The sequence below is a fragment of the Acomys minous genome (assembly GCF_964271855.1).
Source record: "Acomys minous genome assembly, chromosome: 13".
Taxonomy (NCBI): Eukaryota; Metazoa; Chordata; class Mammalia; order Rodentia; family Muridae; genus Acomys; species Acomys minous.
In genome coordinates, this window is record NC_140495.1 from 63,386,565 (window position 1) to 63,402,164 (window position 15,600).

Sequence of the window (15,600 nt, forward strand, 5' to 3'; positions counted from 1 at the left end):
AACACTGTATGCATAACAATAAATAAATAAATATTTTTTTAAATTGATAACAAAAAGTCCATTAAACCCTAACAAAAAACTTAAACAAGTATATAAACATATAAATTCTTAAAGTTTTCCACAATTTAGAGTAGAAGCAGGCTCAAAAAAAAAAAATCAGCTTCTAAATTAGTTCTTATCACCACCTTAGCAACTGTTATCAACTTTTCATTTTAGAACATAATTTTTATAAGAAGTGGGTTACATTTCACAAATAAGCTTATTAATTTTCAAGTGAAGGCCTAAACTTTTGTCCCACAGTTAATCGATTTAAAGAGCAAAAGCAGCCCTGCGTAGAAACACACTCACATCATGCTCTGCAGCTCCACAGCGAAGCTGACGGCCTTCCCTGTGCTTCTTCCAGTGCTTGAAGTGGCAGCAGACATCGGGCTAGCTGCAGTATTATTCATCTAGATTAAAAGGAAAACAGTGGAACTTACACACAGGATAGAGGCAATTTTAAATTACTTCAAAAAGTATAGAAACTTTCAAATTCCTCATTAATTTCAGTTTTTGTATTAATCCAATTTGCTTCTACTTAATATCTTTATTCATACGAATAGTACAGTGGGGAAAACTGTTTAGTCAGTTTGGTTATCAACCAACTGCCTGTGTGACTAGTGCACACTCAGTGCCTACTCTACAGTAAGACAGACCAGGAACACTCACTAAGCTACTCTGGCATAGCTAGGTAGTTCTCCGGAGTGTGGCACCCCGCCGCAGGCCTCATTAGCAATTCTTCAGGGAGTGTCCAGTGGCCTCTTAATACACATGCCCCCAGCTTCATCCAGACCAATGAAAACAAAAGTCACTTCAGGAGCTGGGGAGTTAGCTGTAGTATACTGCTGGTTTTGCAAGCACGAGGACCTGCGTTCAGATCCACACACACACACACACACACACACACACACACACACACACACACACACACACACTGGCCCAGCAGCAGCTCCTGTAACCCCAGTGCTGGAGGAGAGCGGGGAAGGGGATCCTGGATGCTGGTTCTAGCTGAACCAGAAACTCCAGGATTTGAGGGACGGCTTTGAGGACTGACCTACTCTGAATTACTATAAAATGACAATAGAGCTCTCGTTATAGTAGGCATGACACAATATGCCTCATCATCACTGTAAGCACCAGGACAGGATGTGGCATCTGCTTTTTCAAATAGAAATTTGAAGACAGAAATACTGTTTTGAGTAAAACAAATAATGTGGAGAAGGGACTGAAAAAGACAGTCTGATATCAAGCTCTGGCCTCCCTTTCCAAGGGCATCTCCACCCCACTGTGCTCTCCAGGTTCCAACACAAGGCCTAGAGAAATGTTAACCCCAGCCTCCCAAATCAGGGTTTCAGCTGAACCATTTCAGATTTGATATGCACGCTGTTGTGTAGGATTATACTATGGCCAAAACTTATAAGTGAGACACTGCTGGGGAAAAAAAAATCTGTCCCTTTCTTCAGTTTCAAATCTAGTCACCTTGTTTTTAGCTCTCTAAAGAGGACATATTTCATTCAGCAGATTTAAAATAAGGGCCAGGCCCTAGGTTTGATGCCCAGCTTTCCTTCAGTTGTCTCCCCACTAGCAAGGTTTCCCATCAAGGGTATTTATCGGTAAGAGGTAAAGGGTCCCAATCCAAATTTATTACAACCACAATCAGCCTTCATAGACAAGTTACTTTATTTCTAAATCAAGCAGGTGAATAGCATTTTTCTTGACATGATGAGCTGATAGCTCATTAGACTCTCCAAAATAATTCTTTCCTGTACCCCCATTTTGTTTGATGGTTTAGATAATTACTTCTTTAGACATTAACTTCTTTACACATCAAAGTCCTATCATTCCAATGCCTTAGTTCCTTTCTTCTAGACATAAAAAAAAAATGAAGTCTGTTAAAAGCAGAAGCACTCAAGTCAATTTTCACTAATAAATACAGCTAACAGGGAACTGAAAACCTACTGTAATCTTCTCAATGGGTTAATGTCCTGCAGTTGTTCCAGCTTTCCTCAGAGATGCAGCTGCTTGCCAGATTTTACAAAATGAATTCAGATGTGCAGATTGAGACCTAGATCATTTCAACATGCCAGTTTAAATGTGGACCCCAAGAAACAGTTCATTTCTGATTACTACTGCATTAACCTGATCACTAAACCAATAGCCAATGCTGTGCCACATCTGGAAATTTCCATCACAGAAAATAAAAATTTATGTTTACACTTATCTAAACACATATGTGTGTGTGTGTGTGTGTGTGTGTGTGTGTGTGTGTGTGTGTGTATGCACGCATGCATGCAAACTCTCTTTATGAGAAAGTAATGCCACCAAACACAAAAGGTTCTAATTGTAGTAAAGAGTTACTGGGTGTCCATTAAAAAAATATACTTCTGTTGAAAACATGACCAAAGAAGACATCCCATGAAAAGCACCTTTCATCAGACACCTCAAAGAACTGAGAATTTTAGTTTTATTAGTTTATCCTAGAAGTAATATAAAAAATGTGGGCTGTAACTCTAATGGCCAACCAGCAACTAGGACACATAATGGAAAGGACCATTTCTTCTCTCATATCGCTGGGAAGGAACAGCAGCTAGCCCCACGTACTTACACTGCCATATGCAGAGTCTCAATCCTAATACCTCATAACCTAGACATCTCACATAGAATAAAAGTTTTTATAATTAGAACATTTCTGTAAAACTCCAAAGTCAGGGGGAAAAGAATCGTGCGAGTCAACATTATTACAGTCCCCATTTTTGTTTTGTTGTTTTTAAAAAAAATCAAATTGCATCATAATCTAACTTTCTACTGATATGAGGAATACCAATGATCAATCACTACAAATGCAAAAACTCAAAAAGTGTAAAGCATCTATACAATGTATACAGAATGCAGAATAACACAAGTTTTCTAGACAAGGGCAAAGCATAGCCGGTGTCTGTCAGAATATAGCACAGGCAGCTTCTAGTCCAATTCCTGATAGAGGCCTCTTTTCCATCTGAAATCTCACGAGCCGGGACGTTAGGTCCTTTCACTGCCACTTTCTGGCCTTCCACACCTCCAGCCTTATGCTCCAGCTTATAGCACTCAAGGGTTTCTCTAGCCTATGGTCCAAACTCTTACAAAACAGTTCCAAGGGCCTACAAGCCACATGGTCAGGTAGCCACAGCAAAACCCCTCATTTCTCAAGGATTGATTTTCTCTCTTTCTTAAGGCTATGACAAAATGCCTGACAAATGTAACTTAAGGAAGGATTTATTTTGGCTCACAGTTAGAGGGGATACAGTCAGTCGTGATGGTGAGGTCATAATTGTTACTAGTCACACTGATCCACTACCAGGAGGCAGATACAGATGAATGTTGGTGTTCATGTTTTCTTCCTTTTTCCTTTGTATTAAGTTTGGAACACTGTCCTATTGGATGGCACTACCCATTTTCAGGTGGGTCTTCCCTCCTCAGAAACATACCCAGAATGCATCTTCTAATCCAGCATTTTCCAAATCCAATCTCATTGACAACGAAGATCAACCATCACGATTGGTTGGTTAATCCTATCTTAGTGAATGTGAATTATTTTGTTTTCATCCTAAGCTTCTGTCCCATACTGAATCCCTATTCCAACAACTGGCTGATGACAGCATCTCTTAAATGACATAGAAATAGAAACTCATCATTGATATATTTCCCTTCACTCTCCCCTATAGAAAGTAATAATGTGCCTTCTATTCTCTCTTCTTATCATAAAGACACTGGCAATGTCTTTTTTTAAGGTCCAACCTATATTTACTTTGGGTTATAAAAGCCAAACATTCTTCTATGTTCTCAGGATACAATAGTGACTAAACAGAACTGATGATGATGACGATGACGATAAAAATAAGGAGTAAACTAAAAAACAATTTGAAGTAGTGCTATACAAACAGATTAAAGGCTGGAGATATGGTTCAGCAGTTAAGAGCACTGGCTGCTCTTCCAGAGAATCAGGGTTCAATTGCTGGCACACACATGGCATCTCACAACTGTCTGTACTCCAGTTCCAGAAGATCTGAGACACCCTTTCACTGACACACATGCAGACAAGCACCAATGCACCTAAAATAAAAATAAATATCTTTTTTTTTTAAATTAAGGACTAGAGAGTTGGCTCAGAGTTTAAGAGTTCCTCCAGAAGTCCTGAGTTGAATTCTCAGCGGCCACATGATCAGTCTCAACCATCTATAATGAGATCTGGTAGCCTCTTCCCCTCTTCTGCTGTGCAGGCATACATGCAGGCAGAATATTGTATACAAAATAAAGAAATAACCCTTTTTTAAAAAAACAAACTAAACAAATGGGTTTCAACTACAAGCAGATAATTAATATAAGATCTGGGGAAACTGCAAGAGGCCGTGCTCAAGAACCTGTATCCTAGAATAAGATGCCAATAGAAAGTCAGGTCTGAGAGTCACAGGGAGGAGTATATTAAAAAGCCCTGAAAGTCATTGGAGGTTACATTTTACTGGATGATAACATGAGAATACTGGAGAATTTTTGAATGTGGATTTTTAAAAAGATAGCTGAGGGTGAGGCTACTTTTTAAGCAAAGGTCTGACCACGAAAACAGAAGCTACTGAAATTGTATGTCAATGGTTTTGATTAGACAAGAAATGTCAGTGGTTTGGACTACTGAAGCAAGCGGAGATAAGAACATATTCGGAATGCAGAGTTAACTTGCAGATGGAGTAAACTCACCCATGCTACCATCTGCTACGAGGAGGAATGAGAAACAAAAACATGACTTCAGTTAAGACCATATTAAGCAGCTATTAGACACTCAAGTGGAAGGGGTCCTACGAAGCATTGTGAGGAATGCCAACAGAAAGGAAACATTTCAAGGCTGACGAACTGTTGTCTTATAAGATGAATGCCACGGTGAGGGGAGTTTGGTTGGTTTGAGTTGGTTTGGCTTGCCTTGGTTTGGTTTGGTGACAAGGTCCTTCTTTATAGCACAGCTAACCTTGACATTCCTAAGTACGTCAGGCTAGCCTCAAACTTGCAAACCTACCTCAGCCTCTTGAGTGCAGAGATAAGAGGCATGTATCTCCACACCTGAGGGTTTTTTATTTACAGAACTAACTAACCAATATGTCAGAACCTATAGTATAAGGATCAATGGCTGTCTCAGGTTCACTTCCTCCCAACTTCCAGAAAGAACTTCTGTCTGTCTCATAAAGGTATTACAAAGAACAATGCAATGGGGACTCAAAAATATATTTGAATTGAAAATGTAAAACTCTATAAAATGGGAAAGGCCTATTGCTCAGTGACAGAGCACTTGTCTTAAATGCATGAGTCACTAGGCTCAATTCCAAGGAATATGTACACACACACACATATACATACACAAATACACACACATACACACACACACTAACAAGACATTTTCATATCCTTGTTAGCTAGTGATGAATAATTGCCATTAACTTATAGACACCAGAGGCCTCTGCTACACAAACATAGGAGGATCTTGTACATTTCTGTCCTTAGTCTCATCCTAAATTTCTATTCCATGTGCTTACTGTCTTTTTAAAATATTTGTTCTAAAAAAGTTATTCTTTACAAAAAGTACACCTAAGCTGTGCTGCAACTGAGGCTGACAACATACAACAATCTGTACTGGCAAATGCCACAGCAAACTCACTTTTCCAACACTGAAAAATACTATCATTATATAAAATCCAGTTAGTTTATGAGGTTTTTTTTTCTAAGTATATGGGAAACCTGGCCATCACTTATCTAACAAATCCTAATAGTAAGTGAAATGGCACTAAACAAGGATTTTTTTTTAATGAGTTGATATTTTTAACACTATTTCTCTTCTCGTCTAGAATTGTGTTTTAGAAATAGCCAACCATATGAGAAATCTGTTATCAGCTAGTATTAAGTATATACAACTCAACAAAATATCTGATGTGCTTAAAGCAGTTTATGTGGCTCATGGCTATAGATGTGTATGAACAACTGGTGGATTTGGGCTTTACGAAAGGTCTTTAGCCGGTATGGTGGCCCATGCCTGTAATCCCAGCACTCATGAGGCAGATCTCGGTGAGTTCAAGGCCAGCCTGGTCTACAAATAGAGTCCAAAACAGCCAAGGATACACAGAGAAACCCTGTCTAGGAAAAAAAAGAAAACCAACCCTCCATCTGGGCCTGGTGCTACCAGCCTTTTGTGCCTGAGCTCCTGCTCAAGAGGCAGAGGCAGGCTGATCTCTGAGTTCAAGGCCAGCCTGGTCTACATTGAGAAACCCTGTCTCAAAAAAACCAAACAAAAACAAAAACAAACCAAATAAACAAACAAAAGGTCTTTTACTATAATAACTCACATTGTTACTGTTCTGTTTTTTGTTTTTTGTTTCCTACAATCACCTTACCAGGCCACCAGTGATGAAGAAACCGAAAATACTGGTCTTAGTTTTAGGCCTAATTTTTATTATTATTATTATTATTATTATTATTATTATTATTATTATTATTATTATTATTATTATTAATGTACGGCTTTCGAGTAGAGAGGTGGCTCAGTGGCTGAGAGAAGAGAATACTCCTCCAGAGGCCCCACGTTCGGTTCCCAGCGCCCACATTACAGGTTCAAGTTCCTGTAGCTCTAGTTACAGGAGGACCCAACACCTCTGGGCATATTCATAATTAAATCTTTTTTCCAAAAAAAGGGAGAGTTTTTATCCCAAGTAGCTGACAATCTGATCTATGTAGGCGCATATCTTAACAAAAATCATCAATTTAGTGCCTATATTTTTCATTTGTAAAAAATGCCTATCTCCTGATACTCTAAAACACTACAAAACTATTAGAATTACAACCATTGCCATCAGGGCTGACACTGTCATGTTACCCCAAAGACAGTAAAACTGTGGGCAGATGGCTAAACAACAGGCAAAGAGTTAACTATGTAAGCTGCTGGGAGGGGACCAAAGATGTGAGCAGGCTCCAAACCTCATTTTTCAGGTGAGGAAACTGTAGCCCAGAGGGGTTTCTTGAACTGCCCAAGGACATGCCACTATTTAGTGACCCAAGCTGGGACGAAAACTGAGGTCCCCCTGACTCCTGGTCCAGAATCCTTTCTACTATACAACGAGGAACCCACAAATAAAAGTGGATCATAATTAACTCCCAAGGCCTCCACAAGTGCCTGTGAACTGTCTACTTATGCCCACCCAGAGCACAGCAGGGAAGAACTGAGCTCGGCAGTTCAAACACTGGCTCAAAGGGCAACTCATGCTACCTCAGTCCCTCTAGAGTGGAAACTTAAAACACTTCTCTCCAGGGGCTCACAAGGGATGAGCAAGCAAGACCCCATGCATAGAAAGCACTCAGTCCGTGGGGCACATGATGGTGAGCAAAGGCACAAACACTTCAGGGGTCTCATGAAGCAAGCTCGGGGAGGAAAGGTTATGAGTGGCGTAGTCTTTTCAAGACTAAGCTAGCAGGACTGCAGGAAACATACAGGGCTCAGCGGCAAAGGCTGATGGCATCTAAAATAGCAAATTCAACAGTTCATCCTCTTCAATTAACTTGAATTCAGTTGACCCAATAATGCAATGGCTGAATTCTTTCCCATAACGTATGTGAACTATAAGCAAAATCATTAACATTCTAATGCATGAAAAGCAGACTTCTGGTTGATTTACTATCTGACATCAACAAACAAAATAAAACATTTTCAACAGGAATACTCAATCTTCTGACTTTACTATACTGGAATATCTGTTAGCTGCTTACACCAAAAGATATTTTTTTTCCTTCGCCAAAGAGAACCAACAATCACAGTACCCATGATTTCTATACAAAGTTAAAAGTTAAATTACCAGTGGCTAAAGTGACCAAGTCACTCTCTGGCCTAATTCCAGATATCCCAGAAATCCCAACAGCGTGGACTTCATCACTGTCTCCAACAAGTGTATTTTGGAGACTGCAAAATGGCTAATCATTCCAAGATTAGGTTAAGAATTTTGACAAACCTAAAAAGTGTGGCCATGTTAGCACGGTCCGAACTGGAACATTTTGGACCGTATGAAAGGGCTCTGGTAGTAAGCATCCCAGAAAAGTTCAGATAGTCAGTGTACTTAAGAGCAGCTCAGCACGATTTGCACACCACGAACTGTCCTCTGCATATGACGTGACTCATAAGCTTAAGCGGCCATTCCAGAACCAACCGTTATCTCCAGCCTGAAGCCAAGGGCAGCATTTTACAAACATCAGGCCGGAGTTCAGGGCACTATCTACCACAACAGTTTTGTTTTCATTTTTCCCCCTTAGGGTTTGTTTTCAAGGACTGGATGTGTAGGTAGCTTAGTGGCAGAGCACCCACTTAGTATGTGGGAGAGCCTGGGTTCAACCCCAGGACAAAAAGAGAAGGAAGGAAGGAAGGAAGGAAGGAAGGAAGGAAGGGAGGGAGGGAGGGAGGGAGGGAGGGAAAGGAAAGGAAAGGAGAGGGGAAAAAGGAAGAAAGGGGAAAAAGGAAGGGAGGGAGGGGCAAGTTTTATTTTCAAGATTTACAAACACTCAGTTGAAAAACAGTTGGACATATTTCAAAGAAAAACGACCTCATTTATTACTAAATTTCACTTTTCTCTTCAGAAGTTTGAATATGGATACTAAAATGACTCCTAAAATTGCTCGAAGATTACTATTATAATTTATTAAACTGTTTTATTATATAAAAGATTAAGGGGGATCACCATCTTTTAAATTGGGAGGGGCCACCCACAGCAATAAAGAAGAGTTGCCAGTTTTCACTGAGAACTAACCAAGTGATAAAAGACAATGGGCTAAGTGACTAATGACAACTCTAGCTAGTGCTGTGGTCTTTCCAACTGAATCTGGCATTAGCTTTAGAGCCAAAGAGTCAGAGTATTTTGCTTTAATTTGCCAAGCTGTAAATAAATGCTAACAGACCCATACTTTGAATGAAAGGCATTATTTGGACATAATTATGATTCCTTAAGGACCAAATATTACAAAAGCTGGCCTCTCTGATTTAAAACTCAACCAAATCAAAAACTGTAACCGGCTCTCAATTTTTCACACCTGTGAGATCCGATACACTAACCACCTGAGTGTGTGTGTGGGGTAGGGTGTTTACTTAAATTGTAACTAATTTGCTAACAAGTTAAAAATCAAGTACATCTGTGACACCGCCACAATTTGGTGCTCAAAAACCACCTGCACCTGGTGGCTACCCTATTGGTAGCCCTACAATGCATAGCATTTCCAGCTTAGCAGAAAGTTCCATTGGGCAGTACAAGGGCAGGGGCCCCCGAGGGACATTTGTAATAGCATGATTAAGTACGTTCTGGTTTCTCAAAGTATTATCTAGAAACTGTCACTTAGTAGTCAAATTCCACCTCTCTGGAACACACAGAAACTCTACCAGTTGTTTCTTCAAGTAAATCTTTTTCTTTCTTTCTTTCTTTCTTTCTTTCCTTTCTTTTTTTGGTTTTTTGAGACAGGGTTTCTCTGTGTAGCCTTGGCTGTCCTAGACCCTCTTCATAGTCCAGGCTGGCCTTGAACTCACAGCAATCCTCCTGCATCTGCCTCCCGAGTGCTGGGATTAAAGGCGTGCGCCACCATGCTCCAGCTTCAAGTAAATCTTTTAACCATGATCTGCCCTTCACAAACACTGAGAACGCAGATCTTCTCCCAGATAAATAATACTCATTTCTTTCTGAGTCTGTACTAACTCCGGGAACACCAGGCTAATTTATCCTGGTGTACAGTAACAACACTGCTACCAGGATCCTGTCTGAACGTCAAATATATTCCACTATCCCTATAAACCCCACGATCATTTGTCACATCAACTGTCCTGGCTTTCCCCATTGAGAAGGCAAGATGACATTCTTAACTTGGCGCTCAAGTGTAATTAATCATAGCTAGCATACCCTTCAACACACAAATACTCTCCCATAAACCTGAGTTTTGAGCTAGGCTGTGATGATCCCCCAACACTAGCTAGCAAAACGATTTATTTCCCCAGGGGTCTCAAGAGGCGGGCGGTGACGACAGCACCTCGGTGTGCTCTGTCCTCCGCCGGCGCGCTGTACTTCCTTCCACTAATGCTACCTAGCTTCCAGGAAGTAGTGCTTTCCTTCCTAAAAGGCTCCCCTCCCCATCTTAACCTGGGTGACCCGGAAAGGTGAAAGGCGCCTCTCCGCCTAGCCCCGAGGCTCCCCTCGCCCCACGCCCACCGACGACGGGGAGGAGCCACGGCGCACCCCACGCCCGGCGGCCTGCACACGGCTGGGCCTGCAGCCCCTGGGCTGCCACGTCCCTGGCGTCCCCATGACCTCGTCCCACTCCCCGCCGCCCCCACGCGCCCCACAACCTCTGCTTAAGACACGTGGAGGCACGGCTGCGCGTCCCGCGTGGAGAATGAGAGGGGACTGAGATGGCGCGGTGTCGGCAGCGGCGGCGGCCCCGGGACACGATGGGCAGCGGGGCGGGGAGTGAGGGGCAGAGATTGTAGAAAGGAAAAAGGTGACTGAGCTAGGCTTGGGAGAGTTGGGGTGGGGTGGGGGGGGCAAGATGGCGAGAACGCCACTATGAGGGGCGGGGCGGGGGTAGCGCAGCCAGAAGTAACTTGACTGACGGACTAGCCTACACGGAGAGAGCGCATGCGCACCAGGCTTAGGTGCGGCGCGCGGCCGCAGTGCTGCTCTCGCTACTTCCGCCACACTCCGGGGGCGGGGCGTCGCGTTCCCGCCGCGGCGGACCCAGGCGCCCTCAGCCACGCGGCGGAGCCTCAGAGCGGGAGTTGTGTGTCTTGTGAGGGGTCGAACTGAGGAATCGGGTATGCACTCTGCAGGCTCTGCAAACTGTAGGAATGAGCCTGAGGATCTAGGATTTTTTTTTTTTAAGGAGTGGGTGACCGGCACTGGAACTTTGTGGATGCAAAAGTTTGTCATGGCAAGCTTCTCTTCAGGGGTCAGGTGATCAGGATTGTTTCCAGTGACAAAAGGGGCGCAGAGTTTGGTATTGTGGCACCTTGAAACACCAGCGTCATTCCACCCCACTTAGCCCTACCCGCCCTTATTCAAAATCAAAAGGCTGTGCCAACTGCTCCCTTCGCAAAGGTTCCCCCCAGTTCGTTTCTACTTAAAAAGCACGCTTCTGTTATTGATAGCTTTCACTATTGGGGAGGCTTTATAAACAAGCTGCGTGATTTTTCCTAAGGATTTTGGCGCGTTCCTCATTTCGCAGTCTTGCACCACCGGTATTCAATTGTATACATGGCCTGTCCTCCTGGCTTTGGTGGTTGCAGATGTGGTTCTTCAATGCACTCAAAGTGGTGTCAGGCGCTTCCGCTCTTAAGCGCCTGTGAAGTGTTGTTTATATTTTTAACATTTTGTTTTCAGCTATTTAAGAAAGAAATCATCCATATTCAAATCGTGCCACTTCAAATATTACTTAATAAGTCTCTAATTGTTCACACTTGCCAGGTCTTTTGAAGCACTTCCGCTTCTTGCCTATAAATGTATGTGTTCTGAAATAATCCTATTTGCTTAGCATCTTTAAAACAGCCATTCATCTGCCTCTCTCCTCTCTGGGTTAGAGCTGTCTTGCATTTAGTCCCCTCTAACTGCCAGGCACTTCTGTCTTCATTACAGGAGTCTTTTCAGGATATCGAGGCTCGAGATGAAGTGTAAAGTCCAGGCTCACTCCGGCCTAGGCAGAGTGCGTGGTATATGGGGAAAATTTGTCATTGCTTCTTTTAAAAATAAGATTAGATCATATACAGTAGGTGAAAAGACTTTTTTAGTACCTTGGCAAGAAAACAGGAGATAGAGCCGGGCCTGGAATCCCAGCATTGGAGAAGTCAAGGTCAACCTTGGTTACATAGTGATTTTTAGACCAGCCTGAGCTGTCTTAAAATAAATAATAAACAAACTGCTGCAAAAACAGGAGACAGACGATCCAAAGAAATAAAACTCTGTGTGGATCATTTTAAATAAATTTTTTGCTCGATCAATGTCATTGCCCAGGCGTTTCACCTGAATAGAAGCAAATTATAAATGTCAGATGGTGGCCTCCAGGTGCCCACACTATCACAAGTGTCTGTGCTCTCTCACCCTGCCACGCCCCTCCCCGTCCTAAACCTCTCCAGCTCATGGGCTCCGGACCCCCCCCAACGCACCCCCCAGGCTCTGATTCCCTATAACTGTACTGTTAGAGCTGTGAACTCTTGCCCCTTCTCTCTCAGTCTCCTCACGTGATCTCTTAGTCTTCCTCTCTTTCTCTCCCCATCTCTCCTCTCACAACGGGTCCAGTCTGCTGGCCATGATCAGTCTGGGGCTGGCTCTCCCTGTTCTGGACTCTTCCAGATGCCCCTGGGCTGTCCTCTCCCTCATCTTACAATTAAAAAAGAAACCCTTCCCATCCACCATTCCTTGTCCTCGGTTTATACAAGAACGAAGCTGAAACAACAAAGCTCTTGCTAACGTTAAAGCTTTGGAGACCACCAATTCTCAGAAAAAAAAAATTTTTCCTAAGTAGGTGGAGGCCAAGTGAAGTCACACCACCACTAAAAATAAAAAATAAAATAAAATTTTAAAAAACAGCAAAACAGCCCATCCCTTGGTGTCATTAAAGGAAGATGAAGCTTGGCACACGCCCAAGGGCCCATTTCTTTATAATGATTTCAATAAATGGCCAAAGAGGCCTCATTCTGACAAGGCAGAAAACCATCACTGAGAGGGAGCATCTCTATGAGGAAGCCGCTTCTTCACATAAAGGCGTTCACTTCAGGCGACCTGCAAGTTCTTGTTCTCCTAACCTGTGGCTTTAATTGGCTAGGACACTTGTAAGAATCTTACTGTAGGAACAGAGAACTTCTTTGAGCAGGAATGCATACTGTTTTGAGTTACACACACACACTTGTTGCTTATTCAGTTACTTTTCTGATGTGGAAAACTATGTTGTGTGACAATCTCAGGGGCCCCTTGTTTTACTTGTTGGACTTGAGAACTCCTGGGCAAGTGTCTTAGCATCACCGAGCATCAGTTGGTGTACCTAGAGGATGAGGCATTTTAGCCAATTGCGCTAAAATCTTACTGCCTGAAAAATCTATGCTCCTTTAAAATAGGAATCCACAACAGTTAGATCCTGAAGCTGTAGAGGATAAGTTTTACTCACTTGCTTTAAAAACTTAGGTGAAAATACAGAGCTCTCCCTTTAGATACACGCAGATACCCAATGCATGGCAGACATTTCAAAAGAAAAACCAATATGAAAAAGTAATTAGCTAGCTGGGTGTAGTGGCGCACGCCTTTAATCCCAGCACTCAGGAGGCAGAGGCAGGTGGATCGCTGTGAGTTCGAGGCCAACCTGGTCTACAAAGCGAGTCCAGGACAGCCAAGGCTACACAAAGAGACCCTGTCTCAAAAACTAAAAAGAAAAAGAAAGAAAGAAAAAGTAATTAGCTGATGCCTTAGAAATAGAGGATAGCATTATTTATGCATAATCAGACTGGCTTCTACCTTCCTGTTGCATTCATATATTTAAAAGCAGCATATTGATAAGAAATGTTAAAAATTGCAATACTTGATAGCTCTTAAAATTGAAATCATGGAACTGGAGTGATGACTCAGCAGCTAAGAGCTCTTATTGGGAAACGATCCAGGTTCGATCCCCACCTCTCTCATACTGGCTCACAAACACTCATCCACAACTGCAGCTCCAGAGCACCTTCTGACTTCCAAGGGCACCAGGCATGCATGTGGTGCACATATTTCCATGCATCCAAAACACACATAAAGTAAATTGATCTTAAAAAATAAATAAATAAATAAATAAATAAATAAATAAACTGCTCCAGGCGTGGTGGCACACACCTTTAAATCCTAGCACTTGGAAGGCAGAGGCCGGCAAATTACTGTGAGTTTGAGGCCAGCCTGGTCTACACAGAAAGGCCAGGACAGCCAAGGCTACACAGAGAAACCCTGTCTTGGAAAACAGAAGAAGAGGAAGAGAAATCCAATAAACAACAAAATAAATGGCTACCTTCTGTAGTATATGCGAAGGCCATGGGTATTACCAGGAAGGGAAACAAATGTAAAAAAGGATATGGAATCGGGGAATTGTTGTCATTGAAACATGGCAATTGGGGGGGCGGACAGGCTGAGACAGTGCTACCAAAATGAGGACATTCAAAAAGGCAAAGGGGACTAGACTGATTCACATCATTGGGGGGGAGGGGTCTGGTAAGGTGGAAGAGTTGCCAAAAGCCTTATAAATTGAGAGCGAGTTACCCCAAAAGAAAACTGTGATTTGAGGTCGGAGAAGTACAAGGAAGCCAGTGTGCCTGGGGCTAGGATACAATGGCAGGAGACTGCATTATATGGCTTGGGCTTTAAAGTGGTTACTCTGGTGCTGTTGAACATTATCTATAGAGTGATGTGTCGTATTGGACTAGCCCAGCCCAAGAGAAAACAAAACACACAAAAGTATACCGTTGTTATGGCTAAGGACTTCAGATGTGGTCGGATTCTGGATATATTTTTTCAAAACCACCAGGAGAAAATAGGTTAAAGATCCTGGGGCAAAGAAGGATCCGTGATGGTCGGATATTTGTTCTGAGCAACTGGAAGAATGGATCACTATGTCTATCTTAGCAGATTTGAAATAAACTGTAATATGTTGGGTGGATACAAACAGTCAACAATTCAATTTGGGAGATAAATATAAAATCAGCTATAGCTTTATGCCATCTTTAGGTTTTTTTTTAAAACATGGATAAGCTTTTATGGTTATGAAATTTTAGATTTGTAATATTTAGAGTTGTTTTGTTGAATTCTCATAATTTTTGTATGCTGGAGACTCGAGCTCAACCTGACATGTTGAGGTTGTTCATCGATTTTCATCACTGTGAGAAAATGCTTAAGACGAGTTAAAGAAAAGATTTATTTCCGCTCACAGTTTTGGAGGGCTCAGTGTGTGCTTCGTGTTCAGGTTTGAATCTAAAATGTCCCCCATAGGCTTTTGTTTTAAAAGCTGTAAGTCTATGGAGACTTTCCAGGGTAATGCCTGCCTAGAAGAATTGGATCACTAACGGTCAACCATTGCAATTTGTACCTGCCCCTGGTTCTGCGCTTTCAGCCTGCGAATAGTTGTAGCCTTATTTATATCCACCACTACACAGAGAGGACGCACCACCAGCACGTGTATGTCCTTTCCACTGTGGTGGACCAAAATCTCTCTTTTAACATCAAATTGAAAGAACCCTCTCCTCCCTTAAGGGGTTTCTGCAGGTATTTTGAAGAATGGTATAACAGAGGAAAACTGCTCACCTCAGGGTAGATCACAAGCAGAGAGAGGGATAGTGCGAAAGGGAAACGGTACACCTCTCACTCACATGACGAAAGAAAGACCCGCCCTTCCAGGACATACTCCAGTGGCCTCCTTTCTCCAACTAGGCCCCGTCTTCTAGTTGCTACCGCATCCCAATAGTGCTATCAGATTATGAACTTGTCTGTGGGTTTGTGTGCTGACAAGGGGAGAGCCTGCACAACC

General features: G+C 42.5%; 2 protein-coding genes across 9 annotated transcripts in view; one reads left to right on the forward strand and one right to left on the reverse strand.

Moving 5' to 3' along the window:
* Positions 1-10,659, reverse strand: part of SUPT3H (SPT3 homolog, SAGA and STAGA complex component) — a 327,848-nt gene extending 317,189 nt beyond the window's left edge. The window contains exons 1-2 of one of the 3 annotated variants that reach the window (XM_084754841.1): positions 10,418-10,659; positions 349-449 (exon numbers count right to left, since the gene is read on the reverse strand). In XM_084754841.1, the coding sequence (XP_084610967.1) occupies positions 349-449 (101 nt within the window). In that variant the 5' untranslated portion in view covers positions 10,418-10,659. The remainder of the gene's footprint in view (positions 1-348; positions 450-10,417) is intronic. The other 2 variants (XM_084754843.1, XM_084754842.1) reach the window with 2 other exon arrangements.
* Positions 1-15,600, forward strand: part of RUNX2 (RUNX family transcription factor 2) — a 316,982-nt gene that overhangs the window by 26,130 nt on the left and 275,252 nt on the right. The window lies entirely within an intron of this gene.